A 20804-nucleotide genomic window follows, 5' to 3' on the forward strand; every position below is an offset into this window, starting at 1 on the left:
TCGACTTTTTCCATCGAATTTTCTTATAAACTCCTGCATCTTTTCCGAATCTTGCTAGATAATTTCGAACGCTAAGCGCTCTTTGTGTCCATCTGCCGAGAGGCGATGGAAACTAGGAGCCAGTTTCCAAAGCGGGTGGTCCGTTCGTAATCCCGTAAATCGATGATTGCTCACGCGACGCGTGTCATGGAATACGGCGCTACATTTACAACCCACTATGTTCGGCTTATTCTCCATCGATGCGATAGGAATCAACCCATAGAAATCGAAATTATGCAGCTGCGGAATGTTTTTTGGTGGAACAGATTCATGCGACTAGTAGAAATCGTTTAAAATCAAGTCGAGAGATATTACGAACGACTTTTTATGTCTCGAGATCCGTGAAATTAGTTGTTGCGTCAAGCGCTTAATTACATATTAAATTGAAAGTATCACTGGTCAAACAGACGGAGAGCCCGTTACCGACCGAACATTCCTCGGACTTCTGTTTACCCTACCATTTGACACGAACGATGCAAGTCGTAGAGTCGAGTCCCTCGTTTAATCTCCTCAGTTTACCTTTCGATTATTTCCGATTCGTTCTCGTAAGTGAGTTGGCGATCGAACCGCAGCTTCGTTTAGCCGATCGTTCGTTAACATCAGATCGCGTGTCGGCACAACAATAAATAATAACGGAGGAATTTCATTGTCTATGGACGTGGCGCGAACGTCTATGATATCGACGCATTCGAATTCCGAGCGGGATTTTTTCGTGGCAACGTTCGGTGCCAAGGTAACGTGGTGAAAGAAAACGAGAAGGAGAGGAGTGGCGTAGGAGGCGTAGTTGGGTTGCGAGATGTCAAGGGTCACTCCATCGAGAGGGGTCTTCGGAAATGGAGGTAAGGAATTCCATTTATCGCGATCAGAGTCTGCCACACGTTCTCCTTCTCGTCCCGTTCTTTGACTGTTCTTTGCGTTCACGATCTGCAGGTACACACAGTCCGTACGAAAGGAGATTCACCACGGATGCGTTCGTGAATCGCCAACGAAAATGCGATTTGCACGCTTCGCGAGCTGCCCCCTGGTTTAGACTTCCAGGCCGATCATTCGCCAGCGTAATTTCCCAAAGCGTGAAACGTTATATAACTCGTAACGAATTCAAAGAGAAAAACAGTCAGACGCGTTTGACACAGAGAACTAGCGTTGCAAACTACCATTCCAGAGAGTAACAATGTGACCTACAAGCATAATCTGCCGAGATAACCTCCTGAACCTGGGCAAAACTTTTTAGATCGAAAGCGGCGTGTCCCGACTGCGCTACACGCCGATCTCTGCTCGGTTTTCTCGTAGGTTTGTGTAATCTAAGTCGTTTCCTGTTCTCAATTATCGTTAAAGACGCAATAAACGAACGATGATCGCGTAAGACCAAAGACCCGTGGACGACAATTCCGCCAAATATTACTTCGATTCTAAATCAGCGAGTTTTCCCACCGGAGGAGCAACGTCGGACGTCGAACAAGTTTCGTGTACGATACGTGCTCTCCATTGTAGAACAAATCGATGCATTCAGAGCGGTCTGTTGGCACGAGAGCCGTGGTTAAATCCGCGTGACTAATTTCGCTTCGTGCCCACGAAAATTTTGGTGGTATTCCGTGGAAGCGACCGTTCTCTAAAGCGGCTTACATCTTTTGTCGCGGCCGTTCCGACCTGGTTGAGTTCAGAAATAGAAAGACAGTAGGATCAGATTTGATTGCGCGAGCTCGAAGCGGTTCTGTGACGTCTGCCGTTGACGGCTTGCCACTTCAAGTAATCGCTAATACCGGCGCGAAAAATGCATACCGAGTTCAGGGGAATTTGTTAGCGACACAAGCGTCGAGTCGCGGCTCTTAAATTTTCTCGGTACGCCGCGTCCAAACGACTGCATTCCACGGGCGTGTCTTACAGAGTCGAAGTCGGAGCGTCATTTATTCGTCTACTCGCCCCTCTCACCTGGAACCTCGGATCATTTATCTGGCAGGCTGATTGCACGCGTTCCGTACGGCCACCGCTCGAAATCTCCGACTAGGATGAAATTTAATCGTCGTTTTTGCAGCGACGCAACACCGCTCCACCGTATGCGTGATTCTGACAAATAGCAACGAATTAATATCGGTAACGCGATGCCGCAAAAGTGAAACGATTAAGCGGCTCCTGCATTTTCACATACAATTTGCTCCAATGTCGTGCAGTCTGACTGTACCTCTTATACATACGATATATCTCGTCTGTGAACGAGGCAACGAGCTCGAGGAGAGATAAAACGCTTCGAACGACGGAGCACGGACACGCGACAAAAAGACATCGTGAGGGAAAGGTCGAATTGGAAGTTGAAGACGCGGCGCGACGTGTCGATAACTGACGGATATGATACTTTAACGAGAAGAATGCCATTGGATACGACCCGACTGGCATCGTTCGAGAGGATGCGTAGCTTCCTTTTTTCATTCTCTGGCTCGTATGGGAAAGGACCGATGACGCACAGGAACGATGCATCTCGGCGATAGGTCGCGTACTGGAACATTATCGAGGATCGAATCGGAGCGGAAGCCGTCCAAAAGGGCTACCGTGTTTATTTATTGTGGTGCGTATAGCGGCCGGCTTAAAAGGCGCGATAAAAAACGTCAGACGACCTCCGTACGCGACGAAAAACCAGTCCTCGTTGTACCGGTTGTAGTAAGCCAGGCATCGCGATTCTATCGACTTCTCGTTCTCGCCCCAGCCTTTCGACCGGATTTCGAGGCACCGCCGGACTCCGAATCCTCTCGGAATCTCTGAATGGCGACGCGAAAGTGAATGGGAAACGAAAAGGGTGGCCAGTCGTTGGTGTCGATCTCTCCGGACGATCGTAAAATCGGGACGCTACACGAATCGGTTGGGAACAGTGACAGAAACACGTGTATCGATTGCCATGGCTCCATGCGGCCAGATAAAGGAAGACACGTGCGACGATACGCGTTGATGTAAACGCGTATACTGACGCGATAGGGTTTGATCGAGTTCCGATTTCGCGAGTCGACGCAACGTCCCGTTCGTCCGAGGATACGCAAGGACGATTCATCGGTCTTTAATTCTCGACGATATGGATGCACGCTGGTATAGCCTACGCCGCATAGATAAATAACTAATAATCGATATAGAGGGTATCGCTTTAGGGTAAATCCCGTCGCCGCGTTGATCGTGTAAGACGTGGCCAAGTGGAGATGGTGCGTCCACGTGGTGGAAGAGAAACTGAAACGGCAGCAATAATGCGCAAACGAGAACGACGCGAAACTTGACGAAGAAAAGCGAAAGTTTTCAGTGGTGTCGGTTCGGTGTGAAATTTTCGGAGCGTAGTCATCGATCGAACGTACCAGATCCAAGGTATACCGCGTCCACTGGGAGTCCGTGAAACAACGTGTGCACGGTTGTTGCGGTGGCACACAAGAGCACACAGGTAAGGGACGAAGGGGACGCAGAAAAGTCGGCGGCCGAGGGTGACGGAGGGGGCGGGAGAGGGAGACGAATATCGCCCGCACGCATGCGCACTGCGTTCCGCGATCTCTCAAGCCGTCGACCAGAGAGGCTGGCCTCAGTCGCCCGCGACATTCGGTCCGCGATACGATTCAGTGTAATCTCCGTGTAGCTGGACTCGAGCGAGCAGTGTGCCGGTATCGGCGGCGAGGACGCGCGCGCGTTTCGATCGTTTTCGAGGAAAGTGAGGAAAACGGTAGTCACGTCGATTCGATCGTACATCGAAATCGAATCGGGCGTTTAGAGGCTCGAGTAGCCGGATCGAATTGTTGCGAACGAGTGACAGGAAAGATAGCAAACGCGCGATGGACGCGGAGACGATATTCGAAGCAAGAAGGCGCGAGACGTGAGCAGGATCGTTGCGTCGAGAATCGTAGAAGGTTTTCCATTAGCAAGACATTGTTGGGGAATCGAACGAACTGGAACGTGGCCAAAAGCAAGCGTCGTACGAGACGTTTCGATATTCCCTGTTTCATCGGGTCACGCGCGATTTGTACCACGTGGTTCGACTGTGATCCCATCACCGTTACGTTGATTCTCGAAGCTCGGACACTAATAACCGCCTTTGGCGATCTATCCGCGCTGCCATTGCCAGCGAAACACGGCCGATCATTAATGTCTCGATCGGGACACCGGTCGGTCGCGGATCTCAGTGAGACGAAGTGCCACTGCTCTTTGATCGCGATGCATCGTTGAATCAAACGAACCGTGTGGTTTTCCAGCGACGAACAGACCAAGCTCGGAATCGCGATCGTGAGAATCGCGAGGATCGCGTGTCGCTAGGATAATGTAAGGTGCTCCGAGGAATACGGTTCCGAAGACGAAATGACGCGCGACAGGAGGCTGTTACTCGTGATCCTTCTGATGGCATACGGTCTGTTCGCGATCGAGGCTAGGCATCGTCCCCACGAAAACACTGCTAACGACGACAAGCACAGACACAGGCACAGACACGAGTCATTCAATGGGAGGAGAAATCGTCATGACCTGGCCGACAGACGATCATCGCCTTGGTCGCAGGAACTCGACTACGAGGATGGTTCGTTGGTCGACCGAGAGGATCAAGAGGACGAGGAGGACGATGATTACGATGTTCGCCCCTATTACGAGAGATCCTATCCCCGGACCTCGAGGATTGCCGTTCACAACCGGATGTTCGAACCGCGTTACCCGACTAGGTATCATCGAGGCGGTTATCGCGGAATCGGCTGGTACGAGGAGGACGAACAGAAACGCAGAGGTTCTCCTCGATACGCCGGTCGAAGCTACAGAATGAGATCCGAGAGGACCCACCACAGGCTCGATTATCCGAGGAATCGCGCCTGGGACTACGATTCAGCTGAAGACGGGTTCGATTACGAGAAACCGCGGGCGTACAATGAAAACAGCCCCGACGGGCATCGTCCTTGGTGGAAAAACGGGAGGAAACACAGGGTCGGTATCTTTAGACACGACTGGCGCCTCGACGGTAGGAAGAGACATCGCTCCGATGACTCGGAACCATCGAGGAGATTGGACGATTGGAGGAGATCGAACTTCAGCGAGTCCAAGCCCCCCCACTCCAAGACCGACAGGAGGAGGATCGACAGCTTCGAGGATTACGAATATCCCGTGGACGAATTCGACGACGCGGAGAACGACGAAGACGACGCCTCGAAGGAGATGGAGAACGAGGATCTGGACGAAGACGAGCTGGACAACGATTTCTATAGAAGCGAGAAGAAACCGCCGCTGAAAACTTACGACGACATCATCAGAAGGTTGACTTCCGATGATCCGACGACTCCCAGACTCACGGTCAAGAGAGACTACAGAAACATCGAGATGGACAGATACGCGAAGAGCGACGGCTTCGGGAATTTCAGACACGAGCCGAAAAATCTCACCAGGCCGCTGGATCGCGATCGTGGAAAGATCGCCGGCCTTCCCTACGTTAACTCCGCCTCTGGTCATCGGTCTCCGAGGAAGTTCGACGAGAATTTACCCGGCAAACTGTCGAGTTCGTTGGTCGAGCGTAAATCGTCGAAGAACGCCAGCAGCCTCGTGACGAAGAGCTTCGATCAGCCAGCGAACAAAGCCGGCTCGAAGATCGACGATACTCAGCCGAAGACCAAGAGTCTCGAGCAGGATTACGACGAGTATCTGAATACTTCGGACAACGAGAAGGAGGAGGATCTCATCAAGGTTGGAGTCGAGGAAGACACGGACATGCAGGCAGACGTTACTAATACGGTTAGTCCCGAGAAGCTTTCGTAAATCTCTCCTTTTCTGTGTTTTAAAAACGAACGAGAGGATGATCTCGTTTGGTCTGCGATAGACGCGAAAGCAATTGGATTCGCAAGAATCTAACGTTTAGTACGAACGTCGAATTGAACGAAGAAAACGCGAATCGGTAGGCGAGCCGTGTCGGGATTAGCGAGTAATCGACATCGATGATACATTAAATGCTATATGGACGGGGAATTACTGTTGTCGGATAGAAAAATTTACGAACGTTGTCTCGTCCATCTGATTATATGGGATAAAATATTTCGCGATCATCGGATCAAGTTTGCTTCGTGCTCGACCTTGATTACCATCGCGCGTGGCTGTGAATCTTTAGCAAACGGAGAAGGGGGAACGGTGAAATTCGCGAATCGATGATTCAAAGCGGTACGATTCGCGTTCAGTTTGCATCAACCTTCGAGAAATTCCTGAAGCGAGTTCGCAAGATCTTTCCATGCCGACGGAACTGGAAGTCGTAAAGTCTCCTCGGGTTCCTCGGTATCGACCTTGTCGACGAAGATTAAGATCGTGGCTCGATTTTACGGAGCACGATCGCGCGCGCTCACCGTTGCACGCGAGAGAATCCTTATCGATGCTCTGCCTCTCGGATCGCAGCCTCTGTTCGCGCCACCGGCTTCCAGTGAGCGTCACGCTCGGTTTTATTTTCTTTTACAAACGTCTCGAAAATCGAAAGGAAGGAGGAAAGCAGACAAGGTGGAAGGCGCGTCCTCTTCTTTTCCCCTCTAGGCACCGAAACATGGCAGATCGTTTAACGGTCTCCGTTCCACGCCAGTGACTCGTCGATCGACTTTCACAAAGCGCATCGGTGCAGAAGATTACGATGATTCGCCTTGAAATATCCTTTCGCGACTCGTCCTTGGCAATAAAGCTCACGAGGCAGCTCGAATAGGTGCCAGATACCTCTATTTCGGTTCGGCCTCTCATCGATGACGCTTTCCACCCTTACTACTCGGAGCTCGAGTGGTTTTCGTTCGAGTCCTCCGACGTACAGTCCGCTTCCCAGAACTATTTTGAATTCGTTGCACTTTCCTCGCTGGCTGACTCGTTATTAAGAGACGTGCCGAGATGAAATGCAGTTCCTCTGACCTATGAGAGCCAAGATTAGATCGACCTTGGCAGTACGGGCGGTAACCGACCGCAAACCACTTTTATCCGCGTCAAAATTCTCGACCTGGCGTCCGCAGGTATGACCTCGGAGATACCACGGCTGCTGGGCGCCACTCTTTATTGCCGGAGTCTTGTGCGAAATCGATACCGCGAGTTCGGTCAACGATACCGCAGTTCCCTTTTTGTCGAACCTGAGTCACCGACCTGCTCCACGCGCTGGGTGTTAATCAACAGAGAGGATTCTTTCGCCGGCATCGCTCTAACAAAAAATCGCTAAAAGGATATGTCAAACACACTAATAAATCGTCTCGTTTCTTTCTGCATCTTTCGCAGCTCGAGATTTTCTAGAAAACCACGAAACGCTGATAAGAATATCCGTATATAATAATGAATTTTGCTTGAACCTGCGATCCTTGAAGACAGTTATCTTGACGAGAGCGATAGTTCCATGGTTAGCTAACGCGAAGTGGGTCAGCCGTTTGCGAACGCTCGAATACAACATTTTTCCTTAACATCCTTCGCAAGTAATCGTCGAAGAATAAAAAACCTTACGTCTGACGAAAGTTACATCGTCTATGCGTCAGATAAAAGCACGTCGGCTACAGTACGAGATACAGAGAGTACAAGGAGAAAATTGATCGAAAATAGTTCCGCGAAGGGGACGAGCGTGAAAGATTAAAATTCCGTTCAGAGCGTTGATTAACGAGCGTAAATTTTGGAGATGAGCGAAGTCAGTGAGAATGTCAGTCAGCTGAAAAACAACCAGCTACCAGCTTCGAACAAAAAGGCTACTCTGTCTGGTTCGCGGGAACCGCGAATCTAGATGGCCAAATCTTCGCAGGGATCGCCAAATGCATTAATCGAGGACACACAGCTGTTATACATCGCGAAGTTCTCGACTATGATTCTACGAGGTCGCCACGTGTTAATACAAAGTGTAAAGCTTTTTTGTTTGCTCTTGTAATTCGTTCGAATAATTCGTTCGCGCGATTAATGAAAATGTGACAGCGGTATCTACGAAGCAGAAAAATAACATCGAAAAGACGGTGTAGGGAGGTGAATTCGTCGGTATGTCCGCGAAACAGATAACGATAGAGGCGAAAGAGAGAAAGAATTTGGAAGAACCGTTGGTAGTTCCAATTAGAGGGATTCGTTTAAAAGAAAAATAGGACTGCGGTCGAAAGTACGCTTCGATTCGAACCACTGATTCACCGCGGGAGGACGCCTTAATTCTACGGTAGTCGATCTCTTGCGCTGTAAAGAAAACGAAGGAGAAAAAGAAATCGAGTCGGCTGTCGCCGCGATCGCGTGGTTCGGTCTTTTTGTGCCAATTTACAAAGGTAAACCCGCCACGTTCCATCGGCGATTTACTTCTACATGCTGGTCGAAGTGGAATTACTGCGTCGGGTAATTGAGCAATTCTACGTGCACTTACTTCTCGTGGTTTCTGCCGCGAATCTCTCCTTCGATCGTGCGTTATTAAAGGGAGACCGTTGCACGATGCGAAATTTTCACCGTAACCGAAATAAACCGAACGAATAAGCGATTAGTCGTAGCGTGAATAACCGTGACTCTGTGCGAAAAATCGAAACTTTTCCGTGCGTTTCTCACTGAGAATCATGACGCTATGACGTGAAATGGCGGGCAATTTTATTATGTTACGAGTCAAGGGTAAACGAGTTCAGGAACGGCAGTTCTCGAACAAAGAAAACGGCGAGGAATCAGCGGGCGTGCGACTATAATGAATTAATCGTTGATTCTATAATCACAACTCTCAATATACATAGCTGTTAGTTTCTCAGCTGTTATATTTTCAGATCACGATGCTCGTGTCGGCATTTGACCCGACACGACCTACCTTTCGACGAGGAAAATATCCTCGGCTAATGAAATCATCGTTACGCGACAGTACGCTGATTTGTGCAATTTTCGAACGGTTAACGGTAGTTGTAACATCCTTGCTATAAACAATCGTCTCTACGACGATTTATACCGTTCCCTATGAGCTATATGGTCGTGCATAAAGTTTTATGATAATCGTAGGTCGTTGGTAACTGGTTGGAAGAAACATGCTCCAACACCCGCGTGAGATCGCTCGTACACGCTAAACTTGGTAACGTTGGACGAGCGAAGGTGTCGAGAGCGGATAAAGCGAGAAACGGCGATCTAGCTCGCTTGCTTCCGAGTTAGTTCGTTTTCACTTGCCATAGTTTCGAGAAACGCATTCCGTGTGTCGATGCGAGGCGATTTATTATACAATATATCGTACGATTTGTGATACGAGAGTAACTCGCGTTGCGTCGTTCATGATTTTTGCGAAGCTAAAAAGGGTATAATTGGTGATGACCGGCGTATCGGTAAACATCCGATAGACTTCGTAGAAACGATGTTTACGTAAAATGCAGATTGCACTCCGAGAAAGCGACTCTTTTTTTTCCCGCTTTCGCTGCCCGCAGATGACTGGCTGGCTGGCTGTTTGCTGGCAGACAGATTCCTCGGCACTTCGCCGAAACGCAGCCTCATGGTGGTGCATTAAGAAATGACTTTGCCACCTGACCAGGTAGGCAACATCCATAAGTCGACCGTAAAGAGTTACCACGGAAGCTCGTTAGGCCGTGCATAAATTTCGTAGCTTACTGTCGCGAAATTCTTACAGGAGAAAGTGCCACCATCCGAAGTTACAACCCTTCGTAAACCAACCGTGTTCGTCGATCGGGAAAGGGAATGACCCTGCAAAGAAACGACGTCGATATCTCGGAACGCGGCGCGCAAATGATTCCGTTCTTCGATCTTGAAGAAACAATTTCGCCTCTCTCTCTCTCTCTCTTTCTCTCTCACTCACTCACTCACCCACTCACTCTATGTATCTCGGGTGAGTTTTAAATGGTAATGAAGTCATCGCAGTCAGTCAGACTGATAAGGGAGGCCACGCGTCAAGACAACGTGTAACAAACGTCGATGATGCACAAAACGATTTCGCGAATCATTAATCTGCCAGGCGATTATTATCATATTTGTATCTACGGGCTGAAAGTCCTGTAATCTATATACGTATACACTGATTATTACAAGAGGAAAATTAGTTGTCTCGAGAGAATAGAAAGAAAACTACGCCTGAAAGTGTAGGAAGTACAGAAAGAGTTGACTTTTTCGCGGCAAAGATTAACATTAGTAATGAGTCTATTTATGTAATTTCACTGGCCATGAAGGATGCAGTGCGATTCTTGCTTGGGAAGAACGATGATTCATATACATCGCTGCCTAACCACAGAAAGAAGCCGCATGCATCCACTTAATGAATCAACGAAAATGGATCCAATTCCGACGAATTGTAGGCCAACCTCGATCGACCCAATCTTTGCACGAGATTCTCGAGGTTCCACTGACTCACGATCAGCCTTAATAATATTATTTAAGTTTAACTTAACGTGGAAATCCATGAAGATTCAGCAGAAGAAGATGAGATCGCTTTCAGAGGAATTTTTTATGGAATACTCTTCAGCCAGAATGGCATCGATCGCGATCGTGCACGATAGCGCGAGTCCAGTCTACGTGAAAGCGAGTGACGAATATCAGGTTCGAATCCAAAGGGCCTATTCTGGAATGATCGATTTTATCGCATCTTTCGTATCATCGATCTTATTACCGGCTGGCTTGGCTTCGAATCGTCGTTCAAAACGAGGAAATGCGCGAAAATATGACAAATAGCAATCGTCGTTTTTGACGAGAGTGGAATTAAAAACGATGCGATGCGTCAACTTCCAGCGGTTGTCAAATTATATTGCCTCGTCAAATGACGCTGTGTCATAAAATAAATACATCGCGGAATCTGGGTTTCGCGTGTTGCGTGAAACTGCCGGACCTCGCTAAATCGGTGACTCACGAATTTCGCCAGCAAGTTCGGTTTGAATTACAGAATACTAGCGTCTCGACCGACTCGAACATGCATAGGCTAATTGATTCCTGGAAGCTCGTCTGCAACGAGAATTGTCTCAGAGCAGATGCTGTATGTACCGCCGAATATGTAAGGATTTGTATAGTTTCGAGGATTGGATAGTTTCCAAAATCGAGTGCACGTAAGCCTCCAGTTATTTAACATCTCATTCGTAATACAATGCGAGGTGACTAAACCTCTGCTACTTTTGTCATGCAAAACTAATTTACGCATCAATATTCTACCAAGGGGCTCGATTAATTCGCCAGAATTGATATGCCATTTGGTAAACGCGACGAGCGGGCGATATTCAAATTTCGAGGTGCGTCAAACCGCGAATGTATCATCGAAGAATTGGGCAGCGTTCCAGGTCAGACGGACTTCGATTACATTATTAGCCATGGATATTGTGTACCGCATCTTCTGCAATGAATCGGTCGTTGGTTCCATGGGGTCTGATAACATCGATCTGAAATTAACCACGACCGGGTCATACAGCTGTCGAGTACTATTATCGAATTCAGGTCATTCTCGTGTCCACTTGGAGTATTTCCAACATCGCGTATTCTAGTGCTGATGCGCCGATAAAATCCAAGAATATGCCGTTGCTGTCCTCGCGAGCCAAACTCGTAGTATCCGCGCCTATATCTAATTCTATACAAAAACGAGCATACAGGTGGCTCAGCCTAAACGCAATCGGTTAACAATCTCTTGCTACGTAGAAATTCAATTTCACTGGCTGTCTTGTAACTTATATTCCTAGTCCCCGGTCTCGATAATAATTAGGATGGTCCATCCGTGGACGTTAATATTGTTTACACTATCGATCCATTCCGAAGGCTGGAGGCGATCGGCTTGTCGGAGATTTCCATTAAATCTCCAGTGGAAACAGCTTCGAAGTAATTTCGTTTGGCACGAGATACACGCGAAAGGAACACGATCGGTTAAATAATACGTTACCACCTTCGAGATTTCCGCCTATACAGGGATGAAGTCATTATAAAAAGCCCTAGCTCGAGTCACGGATCGACCATCTAAAGTGGTTATAAGAAAGAAAGAACGCTTGTTTACCTTAACGGAACCTTAATGGGGTTGCTGTTATCATCGCTCGCCGAACCATTAAGGTTCCCGTACGCACAAGCCTGGGCGCCACGTAGTCTGCACTTTCTCGGTATCGTTCGAGCATAATTTTCCGTCAGATCTTATGCAGCGATCTTGCAAAGCCGCGTCCTTCCAAGAAAATCGAGGGTTCGTGAAAAACATGCAGCCGTTTTTCGGTCAAGGGGCAGATTATGACGCTCGATTTCACGTGACGTCCTATTCTCCAGACGGATTAAGAGAATCCGTTGGAATTAAGAATCTTTTCGAGGAAGAACGTTAAACGAACGTTAAACCGGCTCGTTTCTGCGCTGTTCGGGAATTTCTATGGCGATCACGTTCCATTCACGAAGCACCGAAGTAGCCACCGGCTCCTCGGTCGAAGAATTAACTCTGAAAATGCCTGTTTACGAGACAAAATACCCGTGGAATGACAATACTCCGAAATCCCGTGAGGATCGTAGAGTACGGCGGCCTAAGCGCGGTCTCTTCGTAATATGCAGTCAAGTTGCTAAATCACGAGCCCGTGACAAACTTTCGGTGCGTATATTACGTGCGTATAATTTATGCAACGCGTACATGTTTCCACGATCGTATTCTAGATTCATCTAATCCTCGGAAGAAAACTCTCGCATGCCGCTGTAGTGTATTCATGAAATTCGGAGAATGAAAGTGGCGATGCGTGCAGCGCGCTGACTCTCTGGCCGTGAACGATCTCGTATAATCTTGGGTGGTCGCCCCCCCTCGTGTGTTTGCCATAAAGGAGCTTTATGCTCGAGGCAGAACCGCGAGAAACGTCTGGTTCGGTTGTTCCCGTAAAATTAATCGTTCGATTCGCCTTCCTAATTCGCTCGCCTGTACACACATTCCTCCGTTTCGTTCTGGTTGCCGTTCGAAATTCTTCGAGATGCTACCTACGCCCATCGTTCGACGACCAACGTCACATCGATATTTTTATGCAGACTGTGTAACTTGCGATATTCGGCGTGGAATTCAACCGCGCTCGTTCAAAGAGACATTTTACTTTTCGATTTTTCTGATGAAGCGGCATTCCCGAGACGACCTACCATGGCGTCTTGGCCGCTGTAACACCGCGACGTGGGTGCCCTCCGAATTTACGACGGAAGGGCCATTTTCATTGGCCCTCGTTACCGCGGCATAGCTTCACTGTCGCCATCGATTCAAAGAACAGTGACAGTGAGATTTAGCGCTCCTAAATTGTCAACGCTGCTTAACAAGCGTTAATAGCGTCCGCTTGGTTGGCTGAGTTTTTTACCCTTTTAACGCATTACCATCGATTCAGGAAGTAAACGAGTCAAGAGGAAAGCGACGCATGATCTAAGAAATTGGTCAGCTTTTCGAAGGAAGTTACGATAGCACGGAGGAATCTGGGGCACGCGAAAAGCGAGACAGACGGGGTCCGCTTTGCCGCCAACGTAAGTGTGATTTATTCGATTGACCGATCGTCTCGGCGGTAATTATCCTGTACAGCGCGATATATAAGCCAATTTATATCGCGCGACTCGTGAAGTGGTCGCGACTCGATGTAATTCGCGCAATTTGCGCGGCCTGATTAACTGCGCCTGTCGCTAATTACGATATATAAATGCGTACATTCGATAATTATGATATCGTACAAGGGCCAGATATCGATAGGTGAACGTTCCTACGAGCGATTGGCGGCAGACAGATATCGCGGAAAATCGCGTAACGTCACGGAGGGAACCTGCACGCCCGAGATTACCAGATATCGCGGCAATAGCGACCTTTCTGTAATTGCGAGACATAACCGTTTGAGCGAACGCAACAGCCGCGTCGTCGAACGCACAATGTTGCGGACAAGAACGTTGACTTTATAAAAACAGTGAAATAGGTTGACAAAAAATCAATTGTAATAAGCGGTATGCGTTAGCGCGAATTAGTATTTCAACGCTCCGATTATGCTGGATAAATAAGAATCCGACGCGTTTGATTTCCGCTTGCAGGATATAATTAAACGTTACCGCTGGATTTGCGTAAACGAGCCGGACGCGGCGCCATCGGCAAAAGGAAGTACTGCTAGAAAACGCGAGGCAGTTACCGATGGAAACATGTACTCGAAGTATTAATCAAGGAAAATTATGCAAACGATGTTAAACGATACACGTGTAATCGCAATCGGAGGTAAAACAATTTTCATAATGGTTAAAATGCACGTAAACAACGATAGTTGCTCCTGCACGCATCGATTCCCATGGAATTTTCTCATTGGCGTCTCCACTGATAAACAAATCGTGCACGATCAACTTCTTCAAGAGTTGTTTGTTATTTTAATCAATTGTTACAAGGATCATTGATATCGGTTGATATTTACGAGAGTCGCTGGCGAATCGAACGGGACCGAATTTTACGTTCGAGGATCGGCCATGGTGAGCCATTCCCTTCGCCTCGTTTCGAGAAAATCGGTGGAGAAGCGACAAGCACCGAAAGCCGAGGCTCAAAGTACGAAGTCGAACGAGTTATTTGGGCAATCACCACGCGTGTCATCGTGGTGCAATTGATGACGCAATGACGTGCCGATGTTAACTCGCGCCAAGAGTATAAAGTTTACCCTTTCTATGTTTTCTCGGCGAGCGTTCGAGAGCCAGCGAGGCGACCGAGTACGCCAGAATGCGGCTTCCAGAAAACACGTGCTTCTTTTACCCAGTGGCCCGACATGTTTACATAGATGTTCTGCCGTCTGTTTGCTCATCGTATACCTTGACGCTACTTTACGATACTTGTACTTATGTGTTGGCACGCACGCCCAATATTTATGCAACGGCTCGATGACTTAAGCTTAAGATGCGGCTTTATCTCGCGCCGCTACGCATGATCCGATAATTTCAAGAGGAGCTTTGCGTCAATGGGCACAAATGCGATTGCGCTTAGAGAAGGCTGCTTCACTCATGATTGTCTCCATTTTTTCCACTCGTCTGTTATACGGACACTCGATCGCTCGAGATAATCATTCGTCGCGACTAATGAAACACCGCCGACTCGATTCTCAATCGTAATCATTCTGCATTGCGACTAACTCGATTTTATCTATTAGCGACAGGCAGCCAATTCCCGTTTTTTTCTTATCGATTACAATTAAAGGTCGCAAATGCGATGCCCATCTCATAAATAATTCATAATAATTCATTTATATTTCATATACAAGCGCCAGTTGAAGTGCGACGAGCTATCGCGTATCTATCGTTGATGTAATGGCTTATTTAATTGCATAGTCGATAGTCAAAGCGTCTAATTAGTTGCGCGTCCCCTGACACAAATCGCAATCGACAATTCAGTCGCTTCTCAGAGATTTAACGATTCTGGTATCCGTGAAAAACCTACCGATGCATCATTCATCGGTGGCTATCCCGTGCGAGTACAAACGCGGGTAATAAAACAGTTTCGTAACGAAAGATTGACTTCTCGCGTGGCGGCATAAACGTCTAAAGTCGCCGGGAAGGAAAAATACAAGCGTCAGGGATATTAGCTAACGGTAAACGTTGCAAAACTAATGTTAATCGAGGTGATCGTAGCCGGTACGTTTACCATTGGTTACTTGAATCATCCGTAAAAGTTTTGGATCGAAAAAAAATCCCCGATCGAGATCTGTCGCAGCACCCATGTGTACCTCTACTTAAGTCCCAACCATTCGCGTTAATTCGCTAAGGGGATCGTAAACGTTCGCAACTTCGGTCCATAAATCAACGGGTCGTTTCGCCAGTTAATTTTACCTTGGTCACGAATAACGACACCTGAAACTTGTGACAGAAATAAACGAAAGAAGAAAGTTCTTTGGCGAATCAAAGGAAATTTTAATAAGCGTATTTTTTTTGTAATCGCAACGCGATGATCGAAAGGTAAGCGGCGACTCGATGAATCATTCGCGCGAATAAATTAGCTGGAACTACATGCGACAATCGCACCGTCTCCGAGTATTATTACACTCAATTAAATGCAACTACAGAATAGCGTATGAAACCCGATACACCTCGCACCCCGAAAGATTTAAATTCGCTCGTTACGCGACAATCAGCCGTACTCCATTCTCGCGAATATCTCGTTCTTCCTACGCGCCTCTAGCCTCCATAAATATGCAACCGAGAGACTCGCGAATAGTCAATGTGCGAGCGCCGCGCTAAAATTAATACTCGGTCGTGTGTGGTGTTCGCTAGATTGGCAGTCCGAGTCGGTCGATGGAATTTTACCTTTGACATTTGACATGGAACCACCTAGACAGTTCCATCTTCACGTTCCCATTACAAATTACGCTCTATCCACAGGCGGTCGCATCGATTAACCGTCTGGAGAAATAAGAATATCGCACGATCGACTGACAACTCGACGAAGTCGACACGCGAAAATTAGCCATAAAGAAACGTGATTCTCGTCTCGAAACGTTCGATCAGAAAGTTCGATCGATTGTACAACGAAAATGGCAAGATATTAGGAAAATACGATACGCGTATCGTGCTGTCTCTCAATCCTTTTTTGGTAATTTATGGGAATACAAATTGTCGAGATAATTTCACTCTCACGAGTCCTAAGGGACGTTTGCAATTATAAATAGTCGTCTAGCGAACCCCGTCGGAGACCGAGGCACGTGGCTAATTGGATATCACGACCGAATCGGCATGCGCAATTTGTATGTACGCGAAGACTAATTAACGAGTTAATTAACATCGAATTCGAGATAAAGCACGTAACGATCGATGATTAAATTATGCGATTGCCAATCGTGCATCCTTTTGTCCGTTCGACACGCACCAGCTGCGTTAATTGCGAGCCATCTTCGATGTTTGGCGGACGCGTGGCAAGCCGTAGATCGAAAAGAAGAGAATCGAGGACAAATAAACGTTGATCGACTATTCGACGCCAGTGAAACGAACTGGCTGAGAAACGATGTTGCGTAACGCGGCAACGTCATCAACGAATTAACAGTTATGCTAATAACGATCCTTGAATAGACAATTCTCTATCGCGATCCTGTCGCGTTCCTGTCGCAACCAGCCGGCATCGGGTCTTTGCGTGATTTCCGATGGAATCCGGTTTATTTTCACTCAGCGAAGGAAACGGCGAGTTTCAAATAATGCAGCCGCTTCCTAGCGATGTTGGCAGGAAGTGGGTGGCTGGTCGGCATGGCGAGATTTTCACCGGAAAAGTCAACGAACTTTATCCCTAGCGAATGTTTGTTCCGCGGATGCTGATCGCGGTCGAATTTATCGCACGCGCGTGCATTCGCGCTCGTTAATGCCCTCACGATCTCCCTCAAACGTCACGTACTTCTGGGAACGAGGTTTTCACTCTATTATTATCGACGCGAACGATCAATGCAATGGACAGTTCTTTGCCACAAAACTAACTTTCTCGTATATTCGGCGATTTAGTCACGTCCGCGTTAAGGCGGAAACGACACAGGCCAATTTATAACCTGAGTGAAGCGTTTGTGAGAATTATTATGGCAACTGCGACGCGTCGGTTCGTTATTATGCGTCGACCTAAAAGTGGCGAGACACGATACAGGCGTGGTAATAACGTTTCATTCCGTTTGTTCTTTCTCTCGCGTTGCACGTGTCTCTTTCACGCGGGACGTCGAGCTTCCTCTTTAAACAGTGCCCGATATACCGGGACAGCGTCTCTTGCGCGGTAATTAGTTCCTTTGTGATCCTATGTCAGTGTAGTATCCCCGAGGTTTCTCGAGAAGGCGTTAGGGCGAGGATACAGGTAGCTGGATGTTCGAACAGGTTTCTTCGATGATTTTATTGCGAATGTAGCGACAACGGAGAACATAATGCAACATTCATTTCCGCGTGAGCCCTCCTCCAGCCGTTGAATGTTGGTATTCGCTCGAAGCAACAGTTTCGTACCGCTTTCGCGCTCGTTTCTTCGAAGCGCGTATGCTCGCACGAATATTAATGACGCGAATTCGTTGATTCCCATTGATGTCATCGTTCCGACTGATTCACAAGCGAGGCGAACGCACGAGGAATTTCAGTAACGCAATGGCAAACGTCTGGCCGTTCTCCGATGCATCACGAGATACGTCGAGAATAAACGTCAGGCAAATATCGCATCGGCGGTGCTTGTCGCAAAAACGGACGGCGGAGCGTTTCATCAATTTCACCCATAGACTCTCTAATTCGATCCGACGTCCCGCGCGTTGCCGTGTCACGTTGTTTTGCCTCGATTTGCATGCCATGGAAGCCTTAGAAGCTGACAGCCTCGTTCCCGTACCGCTGTTCCAACACCGATGGCCAACTTAATTGCTTCATTGTATTACGCGGTTAAGCTTCATCCTTATCCTAGGCCTTTCTTCTCTGCATTAACGGAGAATTCGCTTCGTAGCTCGCACCATGATAATGCACAACTTCTTTTCTCTATACGCTTTGAACGTACTGCAAACGGATGCTTTCTCTCGTTTCTTCTTTATTCCGAAGCGCGTCTCGCAAACAAACAAATACAGCAAAGTGTCAGAGGTTTCTGCCTTCACAGTGCAATAATCGTGCACGCAACGACGATAATTGCACCGGAGAATAATCCCGTGTTCCCGCATCGACGATTATCATAGCGGAACGCGAAACGATGTGCTGCGAATGAGCTGAAACCATTGGGGAAGTGCAACGACCCTCCTGTGTCACGGGCTCTCCAACTCAGTTTACTAACATTTGCCAACTAGATACCACGACAGTCGTCTATCTTCAGCCGCTGTTGCTATTTCGGCTACTATACGCACCCTATCACGAGCGACCGCGCTATTCTCCGCTACTCTTCCACAGGAAATCCCCGCTCTCCACCTTCGGATCTTCGTACTCCGATTTTGTCACGCACATCGCGTTCTCCGGGAAGAATCTCGGTTCTTATCGAGGCAAGTGCATAACTTATGCACGTCGCATCGTTGAATGTATTCCGAAGATACTTAAACTCGTAGAAGTTGCTTTTACGGAGCTGCGTCGTGGAGGAACGTTCCGAGGCATTGAAAGCCCGCGCCCGAGCCAATTGGTACGCGCGGCAGCGAATCCTTGATAAAAGCGCCTTCTTGGCGGGCAGAAATTTTTCGTGTCTACTTACGTTCTGAAGCCACCTTTTGTTGCGTCATGGCTTCGCGCGCGCGCGATTAGTCACGGGATATTTCCGAACCGCTGAAAAGGAGTAGCTTTTATCCGCCGGATCGGGTTTAGGCCGGTACTCATTGAGCTGTTAGACTGGAAGGATCGCTGGTTGTATTCAGACTTCGATTAAAATCGCCGTTGACCTATCTATAAATAGACGGTGACCGAACGATTTGACGAGAAAACCGATAAAATTCAAATCCGATAATGCACGCAGTTCGACTCAGTTCTAGCACGATCAATCGCCAATTGCAAGTTCTTTCGTAACCGACGAAAGAAATGCGGAAGAAACTCGTCGTCGAAGGTCGAAGACTTTCCAGAATCGAACGATGGCCCGTTGGGTCGTAAAAAGAGTTTTTTCGACTTACAAATACACAAGGAAGCAAGTGCCGATTCGAAGGGACAAAGCGATCTTTGTGCGTAATTAGACGCAACCCGATGCCAGTGACATTTGGAGGAGAGGTCGAGAAGGTCCGACGACGTTAATCGTCGCCCATAGCCATGTAAGTGTCGTCAGGAGATCGAGAAGAAACCGGCAATTACGGCCGCCATAAAATACGCGTGGGGAAAGGTGCGTGGAACGAAACGCAGCGTGTAACTCAGCTTCGAAGAGTCGGGATCGCGGAACAATGCGCCTTCGGCTTCGATTATCTTAATTATCTTCTCACGCCCCTGCGGTATAAATTGTGGAGTTGGACACCTGCTCGCTGATAGCCCCGTGTTGCGACAATGCGTCCAGCCAGTGCGTGGATCAACGATTTTGCGTTTACCGTCATAGATAAAGATCGAGAGGCAGCCAGTGTTATTATACCACTGTCTGTCGATATTTATCTCATAGCCATCGTATAAATTACGTTCGTATGACCGGTCAATTGGATCGTTTGATCGACATTCCTATCGATCGACAAACGTCATCGTTGCATTGTTTCGGTTAAACAAGAACGAACTATCGCCCTATCCATTAAATTTCGATAGATCACTCGCATCGTAGTGCGTGCAGCTATATCCGCGTACCGCTGCCGGCACACGTGCTGCCACGTTAACATCGTTCAAGATCATGTCGGAGCAAACGTGTTCCGCTGTTTAATGCGTTCCCGCGTTGTCCGCGCATCTACCAGAGATGCCGCGTACACGCACCGATACGACCGCTTGAAACTGGTCTACCAAGCGCGAGTTTCTCCGCGGGGAATCCAGCAGAAGTTCACGCGAATAACGGGTCCTCGGTATTAGTTATGCATCGCGCGGCATTGTTTTACAATTGCACGCGTCTAGGGGAGATCTTGTACCTTTTTTCCCGAACAATAGCACACCACGGCAATGAGATCGTTGCTGCGCGGAGGAGCGAGTCTCACATGCTACACGCCACTCGGCGATCGCGTCCCGACCTTATTTTCTTATCGAGGTTCGTCGGCTCTATTAATCGACGCAAGTACAAGGTAGCCGATAAAAATTCTCGAAAAGGAAGAGGAATCACGGGTCAAGTCGGAGCTTTGGCGACTTGGACGATCGAATACAAGCGTGGCATCGATGGAACAGATCGCGATTACATCTCGCTAATTGCTCGTTCCGGTGGCGCGAGGGGCGCGGAAAATTGCTAGCCAGGCAACTCTAATTCCCGGCGGAATCGATAGATAACCGCGAAGCATTCGATAAAGACCCGATCGTGGTACTAATTGCAACAGTTTCTCTAAATGGTCGTGCTCGAGCTGACGATTAGGATTAACGAC

The 20804-nt window shown here is 48.0% G+C and overlaps 1 protein-coding gene across 1 annotated transcript in view; it reads left to right on the forward strand.

Annotated features, from left to right (window-relative positions):
• Positions 1 to 3585: 3585 nt before the first annotated feature.
• Positions 3586 to 20804, forward strand: part of LOC117238028 — a 59869-nt gene continuing 42650 nt past the window's right edge. The window contains exon 1 of the mRNA XM_033502561.1: positions 3586 to 5760. Within this exon, the coding sequence (XP_033358452.1) occupies positions 4354 to 5760 (1407 nt within the window). The 5' untranslated portion in view covers positions 3586 to 4353. The remainder of the gene's footprint in view (positions 5761 to 20804) is intronic.

The sequence above is a fragment of the Bombus vosnesenskii genome, unplaced genomic scaffold (assembly GCF_011952255.1).
Source record: "Bombus vosnesenskii isolate JDL3184/JDL3185 unplaced genomic scaffold, Bvos_JDL3184-5_v1.1 scf7180000013431, whole genome shotgun sequence".
In the NCBI taxonomy this organism is placed as follows: domain Eukaryota; kingdom Metazoa; phylum Arthropoda; class Insecta; order Hymenoptera; family Apidae; genus Bombus; species Bombus vosnesenskii.